The sequence below is a fragment of the Lepisosteus platostomus genome, chromosome 3, assembly GCF_059453375.1.
Source record: "Lepisosteus platostomus isolate fLepPlt1 chromosome 3, fLepPlt1.hap1, whole genome shotgun sequence".
Classification (NCBI taxonomy): domain Eukaryota; kingdom Metazoa; phylum Chordata; class Actinopteri; order Semionotiformes; family Lepisosteidae; genus Lepisosteus; species Lepisosteus platostomus.
The window spans coordinates 79,593,066-79,618,239 of NC_142613.1; the positions used below are offsets into that span (position 1 = coordinate 79,593,066).

At 40.2% G+C, this 25,174-nt stretch overlaps 1 protein-coding gene across 2 annotated transcripts in view; it reads left to right on the forward strand.

The window, feature by feature from the left end:
• man1a1 (mannosidase, alpha, class 1A, member 1) overlaps positions 1–25,174 on the forward strand; it is a 196,373-nt gene that overhangs the window by 146,141 nt on the left and 25,058 nt on the right. For both annotated transcript variants that reach the window (XM_088627015.1, XM_088627017.1), the window contains 2 exons: positions 23,733–23,856; positions 24,237–24,330. In XM_088627015.1, coding sequence (XP_088483141.1) covers positions 23,733–23,856; positions 24,237–24,330 — 218 coding nt within the window. The remainder of the gene's footprint in view (positions 1–23,732; positions 23,857–24,236; positions 24,331–25,174) is intronic.

Genomic DNA, 25,174 nt, shown 5'->3' on the forward strand with positions numbered 1-25,174 from the left:
CCCATACAATGTAGACGGGCTTGGGGGACAGTTAGGAGACCAGAATTAGAAGAGCGAAGGTTGCGAGGTGGGGAGTAGGGCGATAATAGTTCAGACAGGTACTGAGGTGCCAAGCTATGGCAGAGCCTTACAGGTGAGCATGGGGATTTTAAATTCCACACGGAATGTGACAGGAAGCCAGTGCAAGGATTCCAGGATAGGAGTAATGTGATCATTTGCACTAGACCTAGTCAGGATTCTGGCTGCTGAATTTTGGACATACTGCAGTTTGTTCAAAGTAGATTTAGATACCCCAGCGAATAGAGCATTACAGTAGTCATTTTGAGAGAACACAAATGTGTTGATCAGCTTTTCAGCTACAGTTAGTGATGGCATAGGGCATAGTCTAGTGATATTTTTTAGGTGAAAAAAAGACGTTTTAACAGTATGCTGCACATGTGGGATGAATGTTAAGCCAGAATCGAATATAACCCCAAGGTTTTTCAATTTAGATTGAAGCTCAAGTACAGAACCATCTACAGATAGGGTTACAAGATTGGCTTTACGAAGTTGATGGGGGGTGGCAATAAGCTTGACTTCAGTCTTGTCGCAGTTAAGATGAAGGAAGTTTTGAGTCATTCAAATTTTTATGTCGGAGATGCAATCAGATAGAATACAGACAGCCACATCAGTGTCAGGTTTGGTATGGATGTATATCTGAGTATCGTCAGCGTAGAAATAATAGTTGAGGCCATGTGATTCTTAAAGCTGACCAAGTGGAAACATGGGGCCCAGTATTGAGCCCTGAGGAACACCAGACTTAACAAGTCCAATTTCAGACCTATACCCATTAAGAGAAACAAAGTGACAGCCATCAGTGAGGTAAGATTTTAACCATTTGAGAGCAGTGTCAGAAACTCCAAACACAGTCTCAAGACAAGATAGTAAGATGTTATAGTCAACAGTGTCAAAAGCAGCACTGAGATCAAGGAGGATGAGTATAGAACCAGAATCAGAAGCTATTAGAAGATCGTTATTGACTTTGACCAGGGCAGTTTCTGTGCTGTGAAGTTGACGGAAGCCAGATTGGAAGGGTTCGAAAAGGTTGTTTGTCATGAGGTGATTATGTAACTGAAGTGTGACAGCACGTTCTAGAATTTTTGCAAGAATGGGTAAGTTGGAGATGGGGCGAAAATTGTTAAGGTTTTCGAGAGCAATGTTAGGCTTTTTTGGCACGGGGGTAATAACAACAGTTTTGCAGATCGTTGGTACAGTGCCAGTGCTTAAGGATTCATGTACAATATTGAGGACAATGTAGCCCTTTAGGCTCTGCCAGACTGCTGCTTCACTGATTAAGTTCAGTGATTCCAGGTTTATTACACCAGCCAGGCTTGCTGCTGCTTTCGCATTCTCTTCTTCTCATGTGTAATCAGAACCACAGTCTCCCCTGATAGGGTGCTTATGAGATTCTCACCTTATGTGGCCAGTGAAAATAAGCCTTTAATCCATGATCATTTAAGGAGAAGTTCGTTCTTAACTGAGCAAAGAAAGCTCACCTACATAAATCACTATACTGCAGAGGCCTTCTGTACAAATTAGATTTTTGCTTGCATTGACACAAAGAATTCACCACAACAATGTCAAACATGTAACAGATATTGCAGATTGTGCTTGTCAGAGTACTGAAACCCCACACTGATTTCAAATTAAATCAGTGGTTCTGGAGGTATGGCTTGTGCCATCGTCTCCCTGCAGTAAATGTGCACTGAAATATTCTACAGGTGTCAGAGTTGGTGTCTCTACCAAACACTTTCCAGCCACATACAGTACCTCCATACCTGGCATTAGCGCCATGAGACACATCTGGGAATGTAATGAGTGAGAGCTACAGAAGAATCTGTCTCCGCCGAGTTATGCACAACTTCAGCAGCAACAGTAACAAGTTCACTTTTGGCCAAATCTGGGTCATGCTGTAGTAATTAACAACATTGAGTCTCTAAAGTGTTGACTCAGTGATATTGATTATTGCAGTCGGATCCAGATTTTACCAAATAAAACATGTATTAATATCTTTAGTGAATTAGATCATGGTCATATCAGAGACTGTTTGAATATAGAAAATAATGTTTTTTATGGAAGAGTTTCTTTTGACATCTTGAACTTTTGTTTTATTTTTTAATTTTCCTGTGGGCAGCTCTGGTTTGGATATGGGGTTTGTTATTTCATGCTTAGCAGAATAAACATTTGTTTATTGTTGTCGAGGCCCCTGCGGTAGTAATCGTACTTTCCCCCATGGGAGTGAAGTCTCAGGGATGCTCCAGGCACTTTGCTGCAGATGGAAATGAAGGGAATTTCCCATGAGCACCTTTTCATGTTTGAACATCAGTTTTTTTTTCCAAGCATTTGTTGATTAAACTAGATAAGCTGATTCTACACTGCTTCCACAAATCGGCTTATAAATATTTATAAAATATATAAATATATTCATATATATACATATATAGGAATCATGTATAAGAACTAAAATGCAAATGGGATTGTTGCAGGCTTCTCTGCATGTATTTATTTGCATATAGGTCCCTTAATTAGGATGTCTGTACGTACCTAAAGGTGAAACTCACTCACTCAGATGGCTTAGGTACTTGCCCTTCTGTATACATTTTTACTGTCCAGGTCTTCACTGTGAATGGAGTTTTCCTCTCATTTACAAGAACAATGTAAGGTCTAGTGTAGAGTTTTGACAAAATCACAGAACACATGGCATTTCTACTCTGCTTTCTGTAATCAAGAGGGCAAATGCTTGGCAGATGAAATATGAAATTGGCAGGTAAAAAGCGACCCACACAGGAACAGGAACATACAGGTAGTGGACAAAAAATGGAAACACCAGTGTACGATCGCTCAGTAATCGCTCGCTTCACGCCTGGTTATGGAGGTGGAAAATGTATTCTCAGGCATTGTACCAGAATATCTCATAAACGCCTGATTCCAATCTAGTGACTGATGTTAGAATAACATCAGCGTCACCCTCATCAAACCATTCGTGCTCTGTGGATGGCCCAAACCATGCCAGGAAAATTCTCTCTACATTTTAGAATATCAGAGCCCTTCACTTGTTGGCCCCCAGCACTCAGGGCTGTAAGGTTCACAAATGGCACCCATCTGTGCCAAGAGTGTGGTGAAGGCTGAGTCATCTGACCAGATCACACTTCCCACTGCTCAGTAGTCCGTTGCCTGTGCTCTCACAAACCTGCTTGGCTTTCTGGACAGCCAATGATGCAGCTGGCTGTTCGTGCCCCAGCCCGTTCATCTGCAGGTTCTCGCCTGTTTTTCCTTGTGCTTCCAATGAACGCAGGGATATCACAGTCCTGGTGTGTGCACCTCTGCCTGCAGCGTTGGCCCGTTGCTGAGGACGTTTTTCCCTCTTGAGTTCAATGTTGACGTCACCTTGGACACTGCTGCGCATGACGCATCAGTAAGCTCAGCTGTCCTGGTCACTGAAGCTCCTGCTAAATACACCCAAACAACACCCTTGTTTTGAAGTCCCAGAGGTCTCCTCTAGATGCCATGCTGGCTAACATTATAGGTAACCAGGTCCTTCTAGGTTTTTTATACACGACCCTAAGCATGCTGGGATGTTAACACATGAGCTACATCTTTGTGGAAGCCTCTGCTTTCAGTATACTTAGTGATCCTCATGTGCCCAGGTGTTTCCATTTTTTTTGCCGATTATCTGTATATGAATATATGAGTCGTCTATATGAAATCTCAGAGGGGGTGCACATGATCAGTCCACGGAACTGCTTCAATCTCTGCAGTGAAGAAAGATTTTTTTTTCACCACCAATCAGCCTGTAAACCGAGATGCTCAGCTTCTGCTTCTCGATCGAAGGCTGGCTCAGCGCCTGCCCAAGCACCAGTTCTCGTGAGGGGGACCCCAGGGGCCCGACCTGCTCTGCCACAGGCCACTGCTTGTGCTGACCTGGCAAGAGCAAGGGAGAGGGACCTGTTTCACTCTTGGCACCACCGAGGATACAGACGGGCATCAGATATACTGGGCAAAAACCGCACCTCGCCGGAGACATTCGTTTGCAGGAGCTCATGAGGAAGCAAGAGTAGAATAACACTCCCTCCTCCACCCAGCTACCAGTGGCAGACAGCCTAGGGAAGAAGCAGCGCAACTGCTTTCGTTTCTTTTTGCAAACTAATAAACATCCAAACACAGCAAGATGTGCTCATTGCCGCACTGGATATGTGACCGGTTCATACAACCAGTGTGTCAGTGAAATAAGCTGGAACCCATGTAAGAGAAAGACTGCTGACCACCTTCAGCTGCGTCTGATCTCAGCTTCAGCATGTAAACTGATATACAGTATATCAGGGAGGGAGGGGGTGTGGCGTTAATCCTGTATGAATTTTGCATTTTGTCTTTTGGAAACTTCCTTCCTCCTTGTGCTTATCACTTACAGGAAACATTTTTTTTTTATAATCAGAAACACTAAAACCAGCAGAAACTAAAACATTGTAAGTTTCGTTAAACACAGGATTCCCTCACTCTGTGTAGGAGACAGACAGACAGAGGCCAGGGATCATCAAAAACCAAGTCATGTACTTAAGGAGCAGTGCTTGCATTGCAAATAGCTGTGCTGAAGAAATATGGAAAATAAATTACATGTATATAGGTAATGATGCTTTGCTGAATTTGTAAGGGTTTATACATTATCTAAAGATAATGTGATGTGCGAAATTGGACTACTAGCTTGTTGGAGTTACCTGTGATTTGAAATTAATCCTACAGAATGGGCTGTACAGAATATATAGTCATCCTGAGGCATATAACAATATACAAAGGTCAAAGTTATTAGGGGTTTAAGGAAGGGATGTTTTCAATGTAGAGTTATTAATTATGCTCTCTATTTATGCAGGTCTTGTACTACAGTGCTGGAGAGCCTAGTCAGTGAAAACAATTGATTTTACAATCACTGAAATATAACCTTGACCCATTTGTACAGAAGTCCTTTTCCATCTCCTTGTTCCCCTATGGGAGGCAGGCGGCTCATAATACTTTCATGTTCCAGAGCTGCTTCCCCTTTCCCAGTCATGTCAATCAGCATAGAAATTAATTGAAACCCACAGTGCAGGAGCCGGAGAGCCGCTCAAGCTGCAGTTCACGCAGAACACTGGTCTGCAAAGCTGATTGCTGGTAATTGACCAGAAGACGCAGAGAATGATCGAGCCGAGGTTTATGTACAATGTAAATTGAAAAGTTTCCGACTTAATGGAAGTCTGACAATAATAGCTTTTCCAAACCCAATCAAGGAGGAAAAATAATATCTTTGACCCCCCTTGATGGCTTAAAAATAACAAATTAATAATGAAGTTCCACCACTTGCACTGATTTATTTGTTTTTTTCTTTTTTCCATTATAATTTATGATTATGCAGCTACATTTTCTTTTTTAATTTATTTGTGCAGGATTCTCTTTTTTTTCCCCAGTATGTCACCAAATATCAATTTATTTTTTAGTTATATTAGTTGCATCGAGCAAACAGAGAGCAACAGTATTTATCAATTAGTTATCAGAATCTTAAACAGTTTAAATTGGAATCTTTTTCTTCTCCATCATCTGAGCTACTTCAAAAGTAGCAGTGTCCCAGGCCACCAACATAGTGATCAAGGCTGGCTGGCTGTGGACCTTTGAAAAGCAAAATCTCATGTCAGTATCCTAACAAAAGAAGAAGAAACACCAGGCCCTGTCCAATTCCTCCGAATAGTAATCTTTGCTGCAGTCATCCAAGTTAAGAAAGGTTGCTTGTCAGGCATTGATAGTGTTGACTAAGCTATATCATAGAGTATGAGAACTTCAGGGAACTAAGGTCTTACTACTGTATATAGCCCAAAACAGAACTCACACATTTCCAAAACATTTTGATTATAGGGCACTACAAAAACATGTAATTAAGTGCTCATTACCTCAGATGTCCATAATTGACAGCCAGGAGCCGTTGATAACCTCAGCTGAACTCACCTTAGTGGCCATGACCTTTTGGATAATACATAAATATTACCCCAGACTACAGCTTGTTCCACGTAATCAGAAACTTTTTTAAGCCAGAGTTATCCAATTCAAAACGATTGTTTTTTTTTTTAATGTTACTGGAAGTGTCACTTCTACGTATGGAGATACTAACCGTTTACTGTGAAGGTTTAATTAATTTAGTGTTGTGTCAGGAAATGTTTGGTGCAGAGAAATGATATATAGGTGAAAATTAGTTGGCATTTACCAAAAGCTGTTTTTAAACATCCATTTTAGATGGTCGTTTAGGATCTGTAAAACGTTACTTCAGTTGAATTCAGTAGAAACATCATAAAACCCATTTGTTCTATTTCAGGTGGCAAGCGAATGGCTATCTGTCTGCTACCAGATGTACAGTGCGTGTGTTCTAGGAGCTCTAGAACATAAACTGTAACTTAACGCAGTGTCAGTGTAATAGGATTTAAAGTTGTTGCTGGTATACTGGAGACAAGAAAGCATGTGAATTCCTGTTCTGCTCAATTTGTCATGTTTGCAGATGGGCTCAGTTGTGTTTTCCAGTTTCTCATGTTATTACGGTTTTAACTGCAGTAGGCTATAACTTTGCTTTCACATCCAGACCAACGTTTCCAATTCATCTTTTAAATATATAGATTGTCTGGTAGGCATATCTTGTTTGGTGTATTCTCATTCTGTTTTTCATGCATAAACTATTTTTCTTTCAGATTTTGTAGGAAGTCTGTTTTAGATTGAGCCATTCTGATTATTTTTGCATTCCTTCCTGTGATAATCGCCATAGATCTTTTAGGTAAAGCTGTGACTTGATGAGGTAGAAAACATTGTTTTTTAGAACCCATGCACAGGTTTCTCTCGTGCACCCTTGTAGCCGTTGGTATTTGTTTTATGAAGACCTTGATGAGGATAAAGGGTCCTGAAGTCAGTAAGAGGCTGACATCAGCTTAATGTGGCCTAACCTGACTAAATTCAATCAAAATGCATTGTCAGACAAAGCTGTCATTTGATCAGGCACAGATTTCAGCCACAAGCATGCTATATTACATCCAGCCACATAAGTTGCTGAGCTCTGTGTTGTACAGTATGATTTAACGTGTATTGGAACTTGCTGCTTGCCTGAGCTGTAGAATTTTACTCGGTCTACAACAGATTACTGAAAACAATATGATTAAGACATAGGTGACTTTTTATCTGCAAAGCTAAGCTGCAAGTCCATGGTATTCGGCTGTACTGTATACCTTTTTGTTGTGCTGGTTTTACATTTACTGTATATTTAGTGATGAGTATTAACAGTAGAAGTGTTCAGTTAAGCAATATACTTGAAACTTGGACTTTGTATGTTTTCCTGTGAGGTGGTTTAAAAGATCACTGTGCTCCACAACAGATATTATTTTACTGAAAGTCATGTTGCTGCAGTAAAGTAAATTGCAGTTAGTATCGAGTAGGTGCATTCTAAGTGTAGTTTAATGTAGCGTTTAGTTCATCACAGGGCTATGATTTAACATGCTTTCATTAACAGACTGTGTTGCCATAGGCAGTGGGTTACTCCTCTGGCAGTTATGAGCACTTTTCTGCCAGACATGTCTGATATTGCCAGCCTCCAGTCTAATCTCATCAGATCGAGGGGCCACAGCGAGACAGGGGCTGCTTAGTGCTGCGACAGCAGACCTCTAAGAAAAACAGGATGTGATTTAAAGAATTGTTCATGAACCAGTAGGCGCCACTTTTCTTTCGGTGCTAGAATTCCCAAAAACCAAGTATGGTGCCTGTCATTTATTGCGAGAGACGTTAAACCCAGATGTTAACTACTTGGTCATTGAAGATCCCAAGACACTGCTGATAAGAGTACAGGTATAAATACCAATTTCTTAAAGTCAGCTTTATTGCCAAACCAACCCTTTGGGTTGTTAGGAATTTTTTGTGGGGTGATTGAAAGATAGAAATAACTGAGATACAAAAAAAAAACAGACACAAAAAGAGAAAGAAAAGTCATAAATAACATTCATATACAAAATACCAAATTATTTTACATTATGGTGAAGATGGAATCCACTAATTTACCAATAATACTTGTATGACAATGTTGCGTTAAGAGACCGAATAGCTTCAGGGCAGGTGCTCCTCCTGAACTGCTCTTTCTAGATTGGACACATCTCAGCCTTCTTCCACAGGGAAGGGGCTCGATCACTGGGAACGCTGGGTGGGAGTGGTCACCTTCAGAAATAATCTAGGTAATAATCTTCAGAGTTTTTTTTTTTAAAATGTGTTGCATATAAGAAACCAACAACTAAATTCCACTCTGCTTGCACAATGTGGCCCACAAAGGGGTAATTCTGTGTAATTTTGTACATCAGTTTATCTTTTCTCTTCCTGGGGGGCTGTTGTGTAGGGACGTAATTCCTGCTGTTTAACACCAGGTCTGCAAGTTCTTTCTTCTATCTGGACATCTGAGGGTCCGGGGATCTCTTCTGAAATTCACAGGGAACAGTGTTTTGAAGGATTAGGGATGCAGTTAAAGACAATGAGTACAATGAATTGCAGCAGAAATGAAGAAGGATATTAGAAAGGCCAAGAGAAAAAAATATATTGAAATGAAGATTAAAATAAACATAAAATGTTCTACAACAGGAAAAGAACTATCAGGCATAAAATAAATATTGTAACGCAACGGGGGCTCTGGCGGGCGCCCTTGCCGCATCTGGTCGGCCCAAAGTATAGGTGGCTCGAACCCGGGACTTCCGCGTCTCTCTGCAGCGACCTAGCCCCGTGAGCTAGAGAGAGATCTCTTTACAGCCCAGTAGCTGTGGTCCTGCTATCACAGGGAAGGGCGGTGACGTCACCTGCTCTGGTACGCCGGCTCTTACACACACTGCTTGTCGGCCGTAAGCGTTACACTCTCCCCCGCTTAAATCGCCGTCCCCGGCGAAGGGCTATCCCGCCCCGCTTCTGACACCAATGTAACGCAACGGGGGCTCAGGCGGGCGCCCTTGCCGCATCTGGTCGGCCCAAAGTATAGGTGGCTCGAACCCGGGACTTCCGCGTCTCTCTGCAGCGACCTAGCCCCGTGAGCTAAAGAGAGATCTCTCTTTAGCTCACGGGGCTAGGTCGCTGCAGAGAGACGCGGAAGTCCCGGGTTCGAGCTTCCAGTCGGGATGGGGCCGAACAGATGCGGCAAGGGCGCCCGCCTGAGCCCCCGTTGCGTTACAATATGTTCAAGTCTAGAATGGAAAGTTCTTGGCAATGCAGGGGAACTGGCTTATATTCTAAAGTTTGTCCTTATATTGTTAACAAATGAAGTCAGCGACATGCCTCAGGCAGTGGACGGACAAAGTTCTGTATTTGATAGTTTAATTATAGAAGTTCAGGTGGGTAGCTGCGTCAGCATGCGTAGGCTTCATGCACAAAGAAGGCTCCTCTGCCGAAACGTTGTGTTTTCTTTCTTCTCTTTTCAGCATGGAATAAACCCATTACTTGTTCATAACTAATGAAGATCAATACATGCTAGAAGCACTCAAGATGAATGTACCCAGGACCCGATAGTATCATAGCAGTTGTACTCAGGGAAACGAGATGTTCATTAAGAAGCCATTAAGTCAACTCTTCCAGCAGTCGCTCAAGACAGGAGTAATATCATAATACCCATGGACTAGAGAACTGCTCATCTAATGGCCAACACACTAATAACAAATCATTTAGAATATTGTGTACAATTTTGTACTTCATATTATAGAGAACATTGGTGATCTAGAATCTGTATACATTCTGGCCTTCTTTAGCTCCAAGTAAGGAGCTCCCCAATTACACAACACATTGGGGTTTAGTGGCTGGAAATTTGCAACGTTTAGTGAAATTACATATAAATGTCATATATTTCCTATTGGAACAATGTAGATATGAAGGATTCAGGACCATAAGGGGATAAACTTTGTCTATGTGACTTAAAGCTAGAGGCTTTTCCACATAAGAAATAATGGAAGAATCTAATTTGTGGTCCCTATTCCACAAATCTAATTCATGGAACAGAAACCACAAATTAGGGTTTTTTCCCCCACACACTGTTCCAACAGTTAAAGTTAGCGATCACACCTTAATCAATTGGTTCAATCAGCAATGTATTGCATGGTGAGAAGAATTCACCTTTAGTGCTGGGGTGTAATGATCCATAATCTAAGTGTAACAGCACGGTCTACAAGAAGACGAATTTTTCACGTTAGATTTTGCTCTTCACAATGTTTTTCATTTTCGGAATAAAATAATTAACCAACCCACCTACTGGCTTTTGGTGCCTTGAAAAATGACATGAGAGCAAGGATTGTTTATGCCGAGTTCCTTGGTTCATCAGCGATGTCGGTCTGAAGCAACGTAGAGCAGGGCGACTGAATCCAACTGTTTTCTACACTGTAGCAATGGCTTCAGAATGTATCAGATAACTCACATGGCCTAGATATCTGAAGACACTCTTTTAAATGAAAGTCTGTATCGTACCATTTTTGCTTTCTTAAATCTTTTAAAAACAGATTTTTAGTTGGTGTTACATGTGTTGTTTACAAGGAGGGTTTGTTGAAAAGTCCATTCTAAACCATGCAGAAATGTCTTTGTAGTATTTATTTTCTTTAATAGTAAGTAACGGTTAAACGGTCACCCTGTGTTATCCTTCAGCAAAGTGCTTTACTCAGCCCACTTCAGTCAAATTCCTGGCTGGATTTACAAGAACAAATGGAAGAGATTTCAGTGATGAAATTCAGTTTTATGAATTCTAAAATGTTTGAGTTGAGCATTCATACATAACCATAAACATGACAACTGTGGGCTCTATGTAATTATGTACACATATATTTAATATCACTTTTAATATTTTAATTATATTATGTCTTTCTAACTTCCTCAGTTTGATCATTTAAAATGAAACATTGTGTTTCAGGGAAGCAACTTTTATCAACCTAGTGCAGCCAGTCTGTATTTATAATACATATAGCATTTTGTTTTTCTATTCTGCACAGACTGACTGTTTCTCGCCCTTCCAGTATTTAAGGATTAACTTTTGTGATAAAGAATTGCTCAAAACCATTAATATCTTTCCTAGTAAATGACATTTCACAACATAGCATGCTCAAAATTCAGAAGATGAGCATGTATAACGATGTGCCATGTTTTTAAATGCAAAAAACGATGTATTTCAGTGATATATTCAGTCACAGAATTGATGGATAATACTTTCCATTGGTGACATAACACCTTTCATGTTTAGAGGACGTAGCAGGTATGAAATTTAATTGAGCAAAATCTTGAAGAAACATACCCATCATTTTGAGTGATAATTGGAAAGTTGCAAAACATTTCCATGAATGGTCATATATGACATCTAGCTCTAAATGTTATTTCTTTTCTTTATTTAATTTCTCTGTAGTTGTCTGGATGTTTCTCTGATTTTATGCGTTTGTGTTTTTCTACAACATTGACAGAAGTGTGCAGGTGTGTAAATGACATGCAGGCAGGAGGGTGAAACGAGCTGCCTCTTGGACACAGACCTGCAGTTTCTCAAGGAAGCTAATACCTTGTACTACATTGCACAGAACACTGTTAAACGTTGCTATTAAACATGTTATCTGCTCTCTTCTATTATTTTCAGTTAAAAGTACTTTATCTTTCCTTTCAGTGTTATTTTTTTCATAAATGTGTTTTTTAACCTCAGTCCTTGAAGTGAAACAGTTACCTACAGTAAAAACTCAATTAAAACATCAAGTGATACAGATTTATTACAGTCAATAAGTAATTACCTCCAGGTCTGGTTTTGGTAAATGAAAAAATCTTTAATATTGAAGCTGCGGGTTAATTCATATTGCAAAGCCTTGACCTCACCTGGCACATCATAAATAATTATTTTTTTGTTTCAGTAGTTTTCCACTACCCTTGAAGTATTGCTGTTTTAAGTGAAGCGCTCAAATGAAAACAGAGATGCCTGTTGTATCATGTGAGAGACAGGAAATTCAAGTTAAACTCATTGCAACATATTCAAAAATATTTAAACTTATATATTTACTACAGTTTTACAAACTCTTCATAAGTAGTTTATCAGTGTGCAGATGTGTCAGTGATATACATTATAAAGAACCATATGCCTAGTAAATCACATTATAAAAACAGAAGTATGAGAGGAGTTACTGTACTAAAGTACAAATGGCCTCTGGAAGAAATGCTTCTGCACTTTTAACAAGGAAACAGCCCCCCTGTGGAGTTCTAGGTGGTTCTAGTCACCCTTTGCTCCTGTTGTGTCTCTGCTCTGGGCCTTTTCTTTGCGGTGTGTTGTAAATTCAACTAGAGGAACTAATGAATTGGGGCTCTCAGAGCTTAAATGTTACTTATAAAACCATTTTAACGGCTTTGATAGTTATCAAGCATAATTGATTTTTGTCTAGGTGCTTTTAGCTGTGAAATGTGTGAGGCTGAAGGTATGTACATGTAGTACTGTAATTTAAAGTGAAATACCTTTTTGTTGAAGTAGAGCATTGAAACAGTGTCTGATACATTTCTTTTAAATGATTAACATTCCCATTTTATGTCTGGACATAAGCAGTGCCTGTACAGAGCATATCAGGGGAAGAACTGAGACATTGATTCACCGGGACGTTAGTGAAGCTCTAGTAGAGTTTATCTAGCTTCGAGGTTAACGCTCCTACTCTTATGTGCAGTGCCATGAGATATTTAGTAGTCAAGTAGTCAAGGCACCAGTTTAACATCTTTCCCAAAGGACCTCCTCCGGCACCATATCCTGTTCACATACTGAAGCATTGAATTGTGGTTCAGGAGGGAAAAGCGCCACCTGCTGGTCCATCATCACCTCTTTCATTACCCATCCCAATACTGGACCAGACCAAGCTTGTGATGATCGTAAGTGAACACGGCCAGTCCTGCTGCTTGATGATGGACGCTGAGTGGACACAGTCACTGCTGCTGCTTGAAGAGTGATGCTGAGTGGACACAGTCACTGCTGCTGCTTGATGAGTGACTCTGAGGGGACACGATCACTGCTGCTGCTTGATGATTGACGCTGAGTGGACACAGTCACTGCTGCTGCATGATGAGTGACGCTGAGGGGACACGATCACTGCTGCTGCTTGATGAGTGACGCTGAGGGGACACGATCACTGCTGCTGCTTGATGAGTGACGCTGAGTGGACACAGTCACTGCTGCTGCTTGATGATTGACGCTGAGTGGACACAGTCACTGCTGCTGCTTGATGAGTGACGCTGAGGGGACACGATCACTGCTGCTGCTTGATGAGTGACTGGGCACGGCCACTGCTGCTGCTTGATGAGTGACTCTGAGTGGACACGATCACTGCTGCTGCTTGATGAGTGACTGAGTGGACACGGTCACTGCTGCTGCTTGATGAGTGACTCTGAGTGGACACGGCCACTGCTGCTGCTTGATGAGTGACTGAGTGGACACGGCCACTGCTGCTGCTTGATAAGTGACTGAGTGGACACAGTCACTGCTGCTGCTTGATGATTGACACTGAATGGACATGATCACTGCTGCTTCTTGATGATTAAAGCTGAGTGGACACGGCCACTGCTGCTGCTTGATGAGTGATGCTGACTGGACACAGTCACTGCTGCCGCTTGATGATTGACACTTAGCGGACAAGGCCGGTGATGCTGCTTGGAATCCTACTCCGTTGGGCCCCTGAGCAAGGCCCTTAACCCCAGCTGCCAGTCAGTGGTAGCAAGACAGTGATTTAATATAAAATCCGATTCATCCGACCAACGTTGAATGGTTCTTAACGCTGGCCTCCCCTGTTTAAGCTTCTGCTTGTAAACGAGAAGTAGCAGAATGGCGGCGTGATCAGATTTGCCGAAAGGAGGTCGGGGGAGGGCTTTGTAACCATCCTGGAAGGGAGTGTAAACATTGTCCAACGTGTTTGTTCCGCGTGTCGGGCAGTCGATGTGTTGATGTAGATTAGGTATTATTTTCTTTACGTTTGCACCGTTGAAATCACCAGCTATGATGAATGCCCCCTCAGGATGTGTATTCTCATGTCTGTTAAGGTAAGAGTGTAGTTCATCCAGTGCCTTTGTGAAATTTGCCTGCGGCGGAATATACACCACTGTGAGAACTACTGATGTGAACTCCCTCAGGAGGTAGAAAGGGCAACATTTTATTGTCAAATGTTCAAGATGTGTAGAGCAAGATGTTGAAATAATCTCCACGTCTGTACACTAGGAATTGTTTACGTTGAAAGCATACCCCGCCGCCTTTGCTCTTACCCAAATCCGTTGTTCTGTCCTGACGGTGAATAGAAAATCCTCCCGGGAACGCTCGGGAAGGTTTCAGGGAACGCCAGCACGTTGCAGTTCTTGATGTCCCGTTGGAAAGCAAGCCTATCATTAACAAAACTAAAAAAACTATCATTAAAAAGGATGAGGGTCTTGTTTTTCAACACTTGTCAATCAACGTGGCAGGACAGGTTCACACGAGGGAGTAACTAAGCCCCGCTGCTGGTGGAGCTGCTGAGATGGAGAAGTCACCAGCGAGCAGGACAGACCCTCGCGATGCGCCCCCAGCGCCACGAGTGGGTTTTTGTCTATTGAGCTACTCATTAAATATTAGTTTTTGTGATATCCACAAGCCATGTGTTCCTATAGTATGTTTTTCAATAAAGCTAAGGCAAGAAGACGGTGGAGAGCAGTTTTGTGCCCTGTTTGAGGATTAACAGTGCAAACAATGAGTCTTCTAAGAAAGAAAAGTACTTTGGTGTGGTTGTATAGGAGCTCTGCATGAATAATACAAATGCACTCCATCTTTCTTCATTACTTTGCCAAGAAGTCAAAATAAAAGGTCAACACAATATGAAAACAGAATGATATTTAAAAATATGCACACCTGGCATTCCATGAATCGAGTTGAAATATTTGAAGGACGTTAAGCACCTAGAGCAGGCATTGTATTCCAGAGAAAAATGATGTTTTCCTTCGTCGTGATGAACTTTATCTAGATCTAGCTTGGTGAAGCTCATCCGCAGCTGTGGTCCATCAGGGAGTGGGAGGATCCACAGTCTGAGCTGGAGTCAACCACAAGGCCCATAGGCCACTTCCACTATTGCAAGAGTGATCGGGAAGCATGCATGCTGTGCACATAAAACATGACTTGTACTATATAAATTATTTTACACTGGAAAATGCACCAGGCTTACATTCTCTGTGAATACAGAGCAGCGCAAAACGTCATCCCATGAATAGCCAGTCATGTTATAATATTACTCTTAAAAACTCATCAAAATGTGACAGAATCTCTCCCAGACACCCATAGCTGCCAGCTGGTATTGTGTTTGACTAAAACTCTTTTAACACAGAAGTGGTGAGCTGATACATTATAGCTGTGATGATTAAAAGCCTCATGCTTGGTTGATAAATTGGAAAGTGTGTAGCAAATTTGTACTCGGCACTTGGCACATACAAGTAGAGGTTAAAAATGAGCAACTGAACTTCATCAAAAGAAAGATGGGTGTTCCAAAGCTTCCCATGAACTGCAAAAGAGATCTTAAATAAAACTAAACTATTTATGGAATCCCATTCTTTAAATTAAAATGGAAAAAATGCAGCCTGTAAATCATGAAACTTTGCCTGTCTGAATAAAAAAAAAACATCTTTTTGGTCTAAAGCCAAAATGCAATGGACATTGAAAGAGTATCATTCATGATCGCCGATTTATTTTCTCCATGAGGGAAATAGGCACAAAACTGTGCCTTCACTCCAGGATAATGTGCAATTTGGTTACGTCAGTGTTCATATACACATGAGCACATGATGAGGCTGTCTTGCTTGGAGCTCTAAGCAGTGCAGTGCAGTTTGATTCTTATTACATTGTTATGCTGCATTGCATAGCAAGTATGTCTGAAACCCAGGAGATATGTGGTTTATTAAGACATACTGCACGTACAGGATAAGTTATTTTGCAGCATTTTTAAAATATTATATTCAAATACTTATCAGCATCTAAATGTTTCATGTCAAGTTATTCAAATTTCCAAATGTACTGCTATGGTAAAGTTACAGTAAACTTTAACTGCCTGGAATCTGTCTATCTTTGTAATTTACCTGCTGTATAGCTACTTTTGTCCATCATACTGTGAAATACGTCTAGGTCCTGATTCTGAAAGCTGCAAGGCTGTGAATCAGAGGTGGTACAGAAGGCAGTACTGACCGCAATAAGCTGATGAGGAAACAAGCTGGTCTCTGTCCATGAGTGAAAAGAACAGTTACAGTATGACCTACATGAGGCTATTGGGACCATACAGCTACATGCAGTAGAGCCTGTGCTGGGCTTTGCATATGGTGGAAAAAGAAATCGCTCATTTTCAAGAAAATATGATCCTGCTTTTGACATCTGACAGGTGTGTTTTTGTAAAAGATTTTTTTTTTGAGAGTTTGATAAATCTGCTCAAACCTTTGTGTTGAAGTTGGCGTGAAAATGAATGTCCTTGTCAAATTAAAAGGCAGGTAGGGATGGGAATACCCAGAGCCTGTTCTAGCTTAATGCAAGCTTCATGAAAACGTGATGAGCTGGAAGTGACGGCGCTGGTGCCCCTGGGACTGCAAAAGATGACTTTCACACCATCTGAAGATGATGCTACCTTGATTAGGTTTATAAATATATCCTTGGAGCACTTCCAGTTGCTGATACCCAAACTAAGTACAGACAGAATTAGGTTTAGTTTCTGTGAGGCCAAAGGATATTTTTAGCCATATTGTTCTGTATGCATCCAGGGGTCTCTTATTGCTGAAAGGAGAGTCAGAAGAGAAACAGCAAAGTGTTTCAAAGATCAGCTGCATAGTTTCCCTTCTGCCATTGCACCTTCCTACCAGTTTCAAGTCATTACTTGAAACTCATTCTTTGAGTTTAATGATTTGCCTGTGTTTTATTGTTCCTGTGCATGATGAAAGTGGTGTTACCTAAACCGTGGTTAGTGACTAACAAAACTTTCAGGTTGCGTTCCCTTAATAAGTTCATTTCATCCATACATCCATTTTCTAACCTCTTCTTCCAGTTCGTGATCACAGGGGAGCTGGAGCCTATCCTGGCAAGCAGCGGGCGCAAGGCAGGGTACCCCCTGGATGGGACGCCAGTCCATCGCAGGGCACACGCAGACCACACACACCCACACACTCACACCAGGGCCAGTTTTCCCAGACGCCAGTTAACATACCAGCATGTCTTTGGACTGTGGGAGGAAACTGGAACCCACATGAAAAAGAACATACAGACTCCATTTAGATAGCACCGGGAGCCCTTGTGATGACATAGACATTTTCATAAAATGTGTAAACAAGTTTTAATGTAACACTTCTCAATTCCAAAGTTATAATCAAAAACAAATGAGCTGAGAAAGAAACTACGAGAAAACTCCACAGCCAAACACGTTTTTCTTTTTTTCCACTTTTCAACTTTAAATTAACCTCTACTTGTTCCTTTGTCACTCACATCAAGTTGCAGCTCCCCATTGTAACCTCTTCGTTAGAAATATATCCCGGTGTACGCCAAGTGATTGAAGAACAACTAATTTAAAGAAATTTCTGTAGGTGACCAACATGGAAATAAGACCTGTATTTACTGTTCAATTGTATTTACTAGCTACAGTGGATGATTACTGTATTATTGTAAATGATAAGTGACAAACACATTAAGCATACATTTTTTTAAAAACATAAAAAATGTGGTACTATAGTATCTCAGTTATTGAGAAATCAGTGATCTTGGATCAGAACTAATAATTCACAGAACTAGGTATTTGCCCTGGCCATGTGCTTCCTGTGCTTCACTTAAATGAAAGTAAAAGCTCTGCCAGAAGTAAATTAAAATTCGTTAATCGTTTTACTTTAAAAAGGCAAAAAGCAGATGAGACAAATCAAGTTTCTCCTTTCATGGATTTAATAGCTCATTACAAGTGTCGCTGTGCTGTATGTGACTGCTCTTGGTAGCATCGTGTGCTTCTCCAGCAGGGTCTCTGTGTACCAAACAGGCCGACTCTTATTTTAAGATGGATTTTGTGTTTTATCTCAAATGTTCTCACATGGTATTCTTATAAAGAAAATAAAAATAAATGATTAGCCTGTATTATTTTGTAGATACTGTATGGAATATTTATCCCATAACTTTGTTGTACTTTATGTGATAGCTTTTCTTGGCATTACCTTATTATATTGTTCAATATCCTCACTCATTATATGTGTGATTGATACCAGGCCTACTGTACATTTATTTACATGTCTGGTAGAAAACAGTTAATAAAATTAACAGGCAGTGGAAAATCTGCAGCTTTTAGAAGTGTTCATCAAATAGGCTTAGTCAAATTTAGTGTTGAAGAACGTCAGTAAAAAAGGGGTAGAATAAAGAACATCTGATAGTATGTGTTAGCTTTTAAAAGTGATTTTCTATTGGTTAAATACAGAGCTTGTGTGAGGAAAAACTATATTTAGGATACTGTAACTTCTCCCTAGCTCATGTCACCTTGTGCTCAAACTTGTGTGCTTGTGTTGGGAAAATAGCTTTTACGTTGAATTATTTCTTCGGTCAGGGCTATTCCTTTGGATTAATTTGCTCACATGGCATGGAATTGTGGCTTGATTTAGAGATTTTAATTATGTCCTGAATGGTGAGTGTATATCTGCCAGTGCTGAAAGCGCAGAAGGAGCAAGCCGAGGAAGATATATGGGTTTCAAATTGGAAAAATTTATAGGGAATTCAAGGTTCTGTACCCATAGGCTTTGAATATAAGCACATTGACACTTTTCTCAAGTTACTACATTATAGCTAGATTTAATGCCAGGGCCTATCTAGGCAATGTCATGTTTTATTTTATGCACTCTGCACAACAGATAATAACAGAGTGGCAGTGTTTTTTCAAGGCAAAATCTTTGGAAAATTTCAAAATGCCAAAATGATCTTGGCTTTTTTTTGGTCTGAGGCAGTTTTTAGCCCCTTTAATAATGTTATGTTAGCGCTGTGCAGTAAAGCTTAGGACGCGTGTATTTCAGGCTATGTCCTTGTGGAGAGAGAAGGACAGAAAATGTGCCTCAAAAATTGAATCTTGCAATGCCTTTGATTGTGGTGATTGTAGAGCTACACTGCACCGTACACAGCAGTATATATTCTGTGGAGTAACTTGTTGTGCTACTGTAGCTAATGTAAAGTTGAGTAAATTAATGGAGGTGTTAAATTAAGAGTGAGATAATCTGGGGTATGTGTTGATGTGATCTGCAGTGAGGAATCCTGAATATTGATGGTGGTTTGGTTGCAGATGTGAACTGAGAGCTAGTCACCTGTCCTCCGTTTCTGTCTTGGGGACAGAGTGTTCGTATTAAATTGACCAAACCTGGAGGACAGTAACAACTCTGCCATGCGTTATTTTAATCCAGTTAGGGAAGATTGTCGGTACCATCCAAACTGTTTTGATACTAATTTAATGTATTTGACAGATATATTTAATATATCTGGCTTTGTGCTGCATTTGTGTCTCTAGTGTTATACATACTACTGCATTTTATTAAAGTGCACTTTAACTGCACGTTTCTGTATACTGTATATATTCCACAGTTTATAGTGCTACAGTATAATGAATATCAGGTGCTCTCTAATATCCAGCCGTCCATTTTCTTACCTCTTTGTCCAGCACAGGGGCGCAGGAGTGCAGGGGCCTATAAGGCAGGATACTCCTGTACGGGACAGCAGTCCATCGCAGGACACCCACAGACACAGACACACCCTGTATGGGACACCAGTCCATCACAGGACAGACACACACACCCTGTACGGGACACCAGTCCATCGCAGGACACACACACACACACACACACACACACACACCCCGTACGGGACACCAGTCCATCGCAGGACACACACACACACACACACACACACACACACACACACACACACACACACACACACCCTGTACGGGACACCAGTCCATCGCAGGGCGCACACACACACATACACACCGGGAGTCAATTAGCCCACCAGTGTGTCGCTGGACTTTGGGAGGAAACAGGCGCGCCTACAAACGCGGGGAGAACACACAGACTCCACACAGACAGCACCCCAGGTCTGGAGGTGAACTCGGAGCCCTGGCACTGCGGGGCAGCAATGCTAACCACTGCCCGCTTGCTCGCATCATATCAGTAAAAGTAAATTATGGCTAATCATGAAACAGCATGGCAAAAGCACGGACATTGATTTTATTTAGTAAACAGACGAAGATGAAGTCTGAAGAGACAGCTCCTACCCTTTCATCTTCAGGACAGTACATTCCCAATCACTTGAAGCTTCACGATGCCTAGTTATTAAATATAATGTTAGTTACCGTGGGCTTTTTGCAGTTTGATTTATTCCTCATCTATGCTTTCTCTTCTATTTTGTTTGATTACATAAAATTAAAATAAACCTTATAAAGATTAAAGGTCCAAAAGCAAGAATACATGTGGGTATTTGTAACACTGTAGATGCATGAAGATTTCTTTATACTGCCTCAGAATAAATATTTTGTGGTTCATAAAATTTATATTACAAGATGTAATCAGTTTTATAATGAAAACCAAATTATTTTTGACACCATCTCTACAAATAGAGCAGATTTGACTCATTACCATTTATATAAACACTTGCATCCACAATGAGGATGAGTGATTGAACTATTTTTTCTATTACTTCTCTCTTGCTCCTCACTGTGCAGATTTTAACAAGCTATTTTTTGTTCCAAGTCATGAATTCAGAAGAGATTGGGGGATTGAGCTTGCAGCAATGTAATGTTTTTTTGAAGATTCCTGTTATTTCTAGATTTGCATGAAAAGTTAACATTTCCCTTAATTCAGCAAAGTCTAATTTGTGGGAAAAAAAACATAATTGGAAAAAGTTTTGTAAAGTTTGCCGGGTGGAAATTTTCTAGAAATGTCCTCTTTTCCACCGCCTTTAGTTTCCAAGATATTGAAGATTTTTTTGAAGGCTTTTACCTTCTGGATGTTTGCTTTATCAACAGAAGATCTTGTTTGTAGTGAACAGATATCCCAGGGCTTTGAATGAATTCTTGTTGATGACTTCTTGTACTTTGTTGTGCTCTGATTTCCAGTTGAAAGCACAATGGTCTGAAACTACTGATGTTTCCAAGACACTGTCAGATACTGTAGCTTGTCCAACTTTAAAGCATAAGACTTTAAGTGCCATTAATTATTGTGGGTTTTGATTGCTTATATTAAGAGGCTTTTGTTATTGATCTCTGCTGATATGGATACAGGTTTGTGTAGCCTCCTGTTTTCTCATCCTGTCCCAGGATGGGCTGGCAGTGTGCAGGAATCAGATTTTTGGCAATGTGAAGGTAGCACATCCTTTATGAGTAAACCTGGGTGTAATTAATGTTGGAGACTAAAGGTTGTCAGGTATTAGACAACTTACAATTTGTTTTGTGGTTTCTTACTGGATTTACACCCAAACGTGAAGACATCTTGCAAAAGCGTTAGTGTTTATCAACAGCATGTTTTGTTTTCACAGTAGGAAAGTTGCCACAGATTAAATGTGACACGTGCTCTGCACTCGTCACTGCCAGCTGTTCCTAGGTCTGAATGCCGTATACTACTATTCATTTCAGTTCATGTCAACACATTGCTTACCATCAGTGTATACAATATCTGAAATTTTAAAGGAAAGTAATGGTAATTATTTATACAGACATAAATAAAGTCGGGAACGAAAATCCACTCAAATTAGTAGCAAGATTGTTTGGAATTATAGGTTGTCATTGGTCCAGGTACACTGTACAGACCATCTTTGTTACAGGGCTTTTGTCATTATGATTTACTTGAGATGCAGTAATATGGAACTGGCTGCCGTACTTCTGTCTCCCAGGTTTCCCCCAGGATTTTTAACACATCAGCCATCAGATGTGCTTAAGGATTTGACTTCAGTAGGGAATATAAGTGTATTATGATTCCTTATCTAATACAGCTGATCTTCCCCTTGGCTGCAGGGTGATTATTTTGCTTTTTTAAGCTCTTCAGCTGTTGGCATGGCCACTCCTTTAGCAATCTAACTGCTTGGTATGGTGTTAATGAAAAATGTCTTACATACTTTGTCTTGTAGACAAAAGGTTTAATAATCTAAGTGACAACAGCGATTATTTTTGGAGGCTGTGATTATGCACTATTACCAGTCTTGCAGTCAGCTATTTGTCTTAATAATTGGTATTGGCATAAAAGTGTAATCTGGGTGACTCAGAAGGAGATTTCTTGAACTTTCAGTAACTGGTAATTGAAATTTGGCAGACATTTTAAGAGGGTGGCGGATTATCATGTGATTACATTTAAATTTTCCCTGCATTGGTCTTACCTAAAGGAATTGTGCTTTAATGATTGGAATCAAATTTCAGTTCAAGGTCTTGCCATGCTTTTGAAACAACTTGTGTGACAACATGGTATTAAGACAAAATTGTTCTTCTGAATAAAGTAGATAAAGTAGAAGGAAGAGTGTTTATTTGAAATTTAAAATATAGTTGGGCAATCATGCATTTAAAGACAGAAGTATCCACTTTGTTGCACGTTTTAAATAACAATGAGATGTTTTATATAACAATACGAGCCTAGAAACCAAAAGAAGATTAACCTGTTTTTTTAGGAAAAACTGTATCTTACAGTATCAAGTGCCAACTGTATGAAGTCACTGTATCTTACTTAATTTCTGAAAAAGGTTTTCCATCAACGGATAAAGAAGTGTGGTATAAGGCAATTTAGAGGCACGCTTCAAAAAGTCATAACAACATGTTAAACTGCATATTGTCACGAATTGGCATCTTTAGACCCACATGTACAGTTAATGTTTCTTGATGTGTGAAAACATTTTAATCTGTTGCACAATGAAGGAAAATAAAAATTTAAAATTAAAGCAAAATGACGATAATTTTTACCTTCTTTTGCATTGTCAACCTGGAGCATGATGTGTGGTGTTAAGAATGACATCCAGCTTGGCTAATGAGTTGTGAAGTTATTAGAGTTAATGCCTGTAAGTAAGAGAGTTGTGGGATGGTGGAAAGCCCACTGATGCACCCAGTGATATGGGTGAGATCAAGCTACAGTGTCTGTGACGTTACTTCCATTCTGTTGTTTGAGGAACTGCAAGTCTCAGGTTGGTAAGATACAGAACACTTGAAAAAAGCCTGCAAGCATTAGGTATGATATGATGTCAGTAATATGAGCATGTCTTAACACTAGTTTTATTACTAGTGTTAAGACATGCTCATATTACTGACATCATATCATACCTAATGCTTACAGGCTTTTTTTAAGCTAGGAAGCTAGTTTTATTATTTTTGCTGGAACAGATCTGGTTGTCTGCTTATACTTATTTTTAAAGTAGGTGCTGTTCATTCAATAACACATTTCCAGAGAAAGGCTTAAAAAAAGATTGCAATTCTTGAAGAGTTTTCAGTGTCCCTTGTAATTAGTCCCAACTTCATCATCAAAGTCTTTTTTGTGTAAGAGGGCAGTAGAGCCGAACCCATTCCCAGAGAAAACGGGGAACAGCCCGTTGGTGGAAGGTGATTGGTCAGTGACATTTAAGACCACCTCCAAGGGTCCTTGAACCTCTGCAAAGCATCATGGGAAGAAGATGGGTGAGCTGCATGCAGGTTTGTTTAATCTTGATTCTGTGTTGTATTTTTCAGTGGAATTGGGAGAAATTGGCCATGGGCGTCTGGAGGCAGCAGTATATTGGCAGAATATGGTACTCTTCATCTGGAGTTCATGCACCTGAGCAAACTTTCTGGGAACCCTGTTTTTGCAGAAAAGGTACAATGTAAAGCACATACATTAATATACATTTTAAACTGGCACTCACTTAACTTATGATGAATTGAACAGATTGAAGTAAACACACAGTATTTTTATTTGCAACAGGCATCTTAAATTAATATTCCTGTTCATTCACAAACTAGTATCTTTACCAAACAAGGGAAATCTGTATTTTATAAAGTGTTATTTAGACTATTAATAAAAAATGAAAGTCTATTAATACCTGCAGATTTACATTAATTAGATGATTGGTGTATTCAGTCATTTAGTAAGGCACAATAAGTAATTTTGAAGGAACTCAAAAAATGCTTTATTCTTTTAAATAACAGGGCCTTCGTGTGTTTTTAATTTTTTTGTTGTTGTTCTCAATGTCACAGGTAATGAATATTCGCAAGGTTTTGAATCGTTTGGACAAACCACAAGGACTGTACCCAAATTATTTAAACCCTAACAGCGGACAGTGGGGACAGCGTAAGTCACTTCCCCCTTTACTTGGTCTCCTGTCACCACAGAGCACAGCGTCTTGCAAAAGTATTCACCCCCCTGCAAAGTTTCGACTTTTTGTTGCTGTTTGATTTTGGAACCGTGAAAGCCTTTACTGAAAAAGACTCATACATCTTGTGCAAGGTATATTTCAGACATGACTCTTCAGACGTAGTTCAGGTGGGGAGCTGCGTCAGCATGTGTGGGCTGCAAAAGAACAAGTAAAGGTTTATTCCATGCTGAAAAGAGAAGAAAGGAAACACAACGTTTTCGTTATCTTCTTCTTCCACACCCGAAGAAGGCTTCACAGCCGAAAAGTTGTGTTTATTTTCTTCTCTTTACAGCATGTAATAAACCTTTACTTGGTCCTTTATTCTTTAGACAACAGGTAGAAGTTTTCAAAAGTTCAGTCAGACAAAAATACTGTAACTTTTTTTTCTGGAATTATAAAGTGTTACATCTGGCACAAGCCATCTGGCACCTCCATCCCCGCTGTCAGTGTGCTGGTGGCAGTTTCTCATCAGCAGGGACTAGGAAGTGTGTCAGGAATGAGGGGGAAATGGAAGGTTCAAAGTACAGGTGAATCCTAGAGACAAAATGGCTTAATTTCCCATCTAAAATTAGGTCGAATAATTACATTTCAGCAAGACCATGATGTGAATGTCAAAGTCATACATGAGTACTGTAGTTTAACATACTGTAGTTTAACAAGAGCATGAATGTCAGTGAGTGGACCATAGTCCTGGCTGAAATTTGCTCAGTTAATAGTCTCAGCATACATTTTCTGTTGGATTCTTCAGAACATGTTCGATTCTACCAGGAAGAATGGATG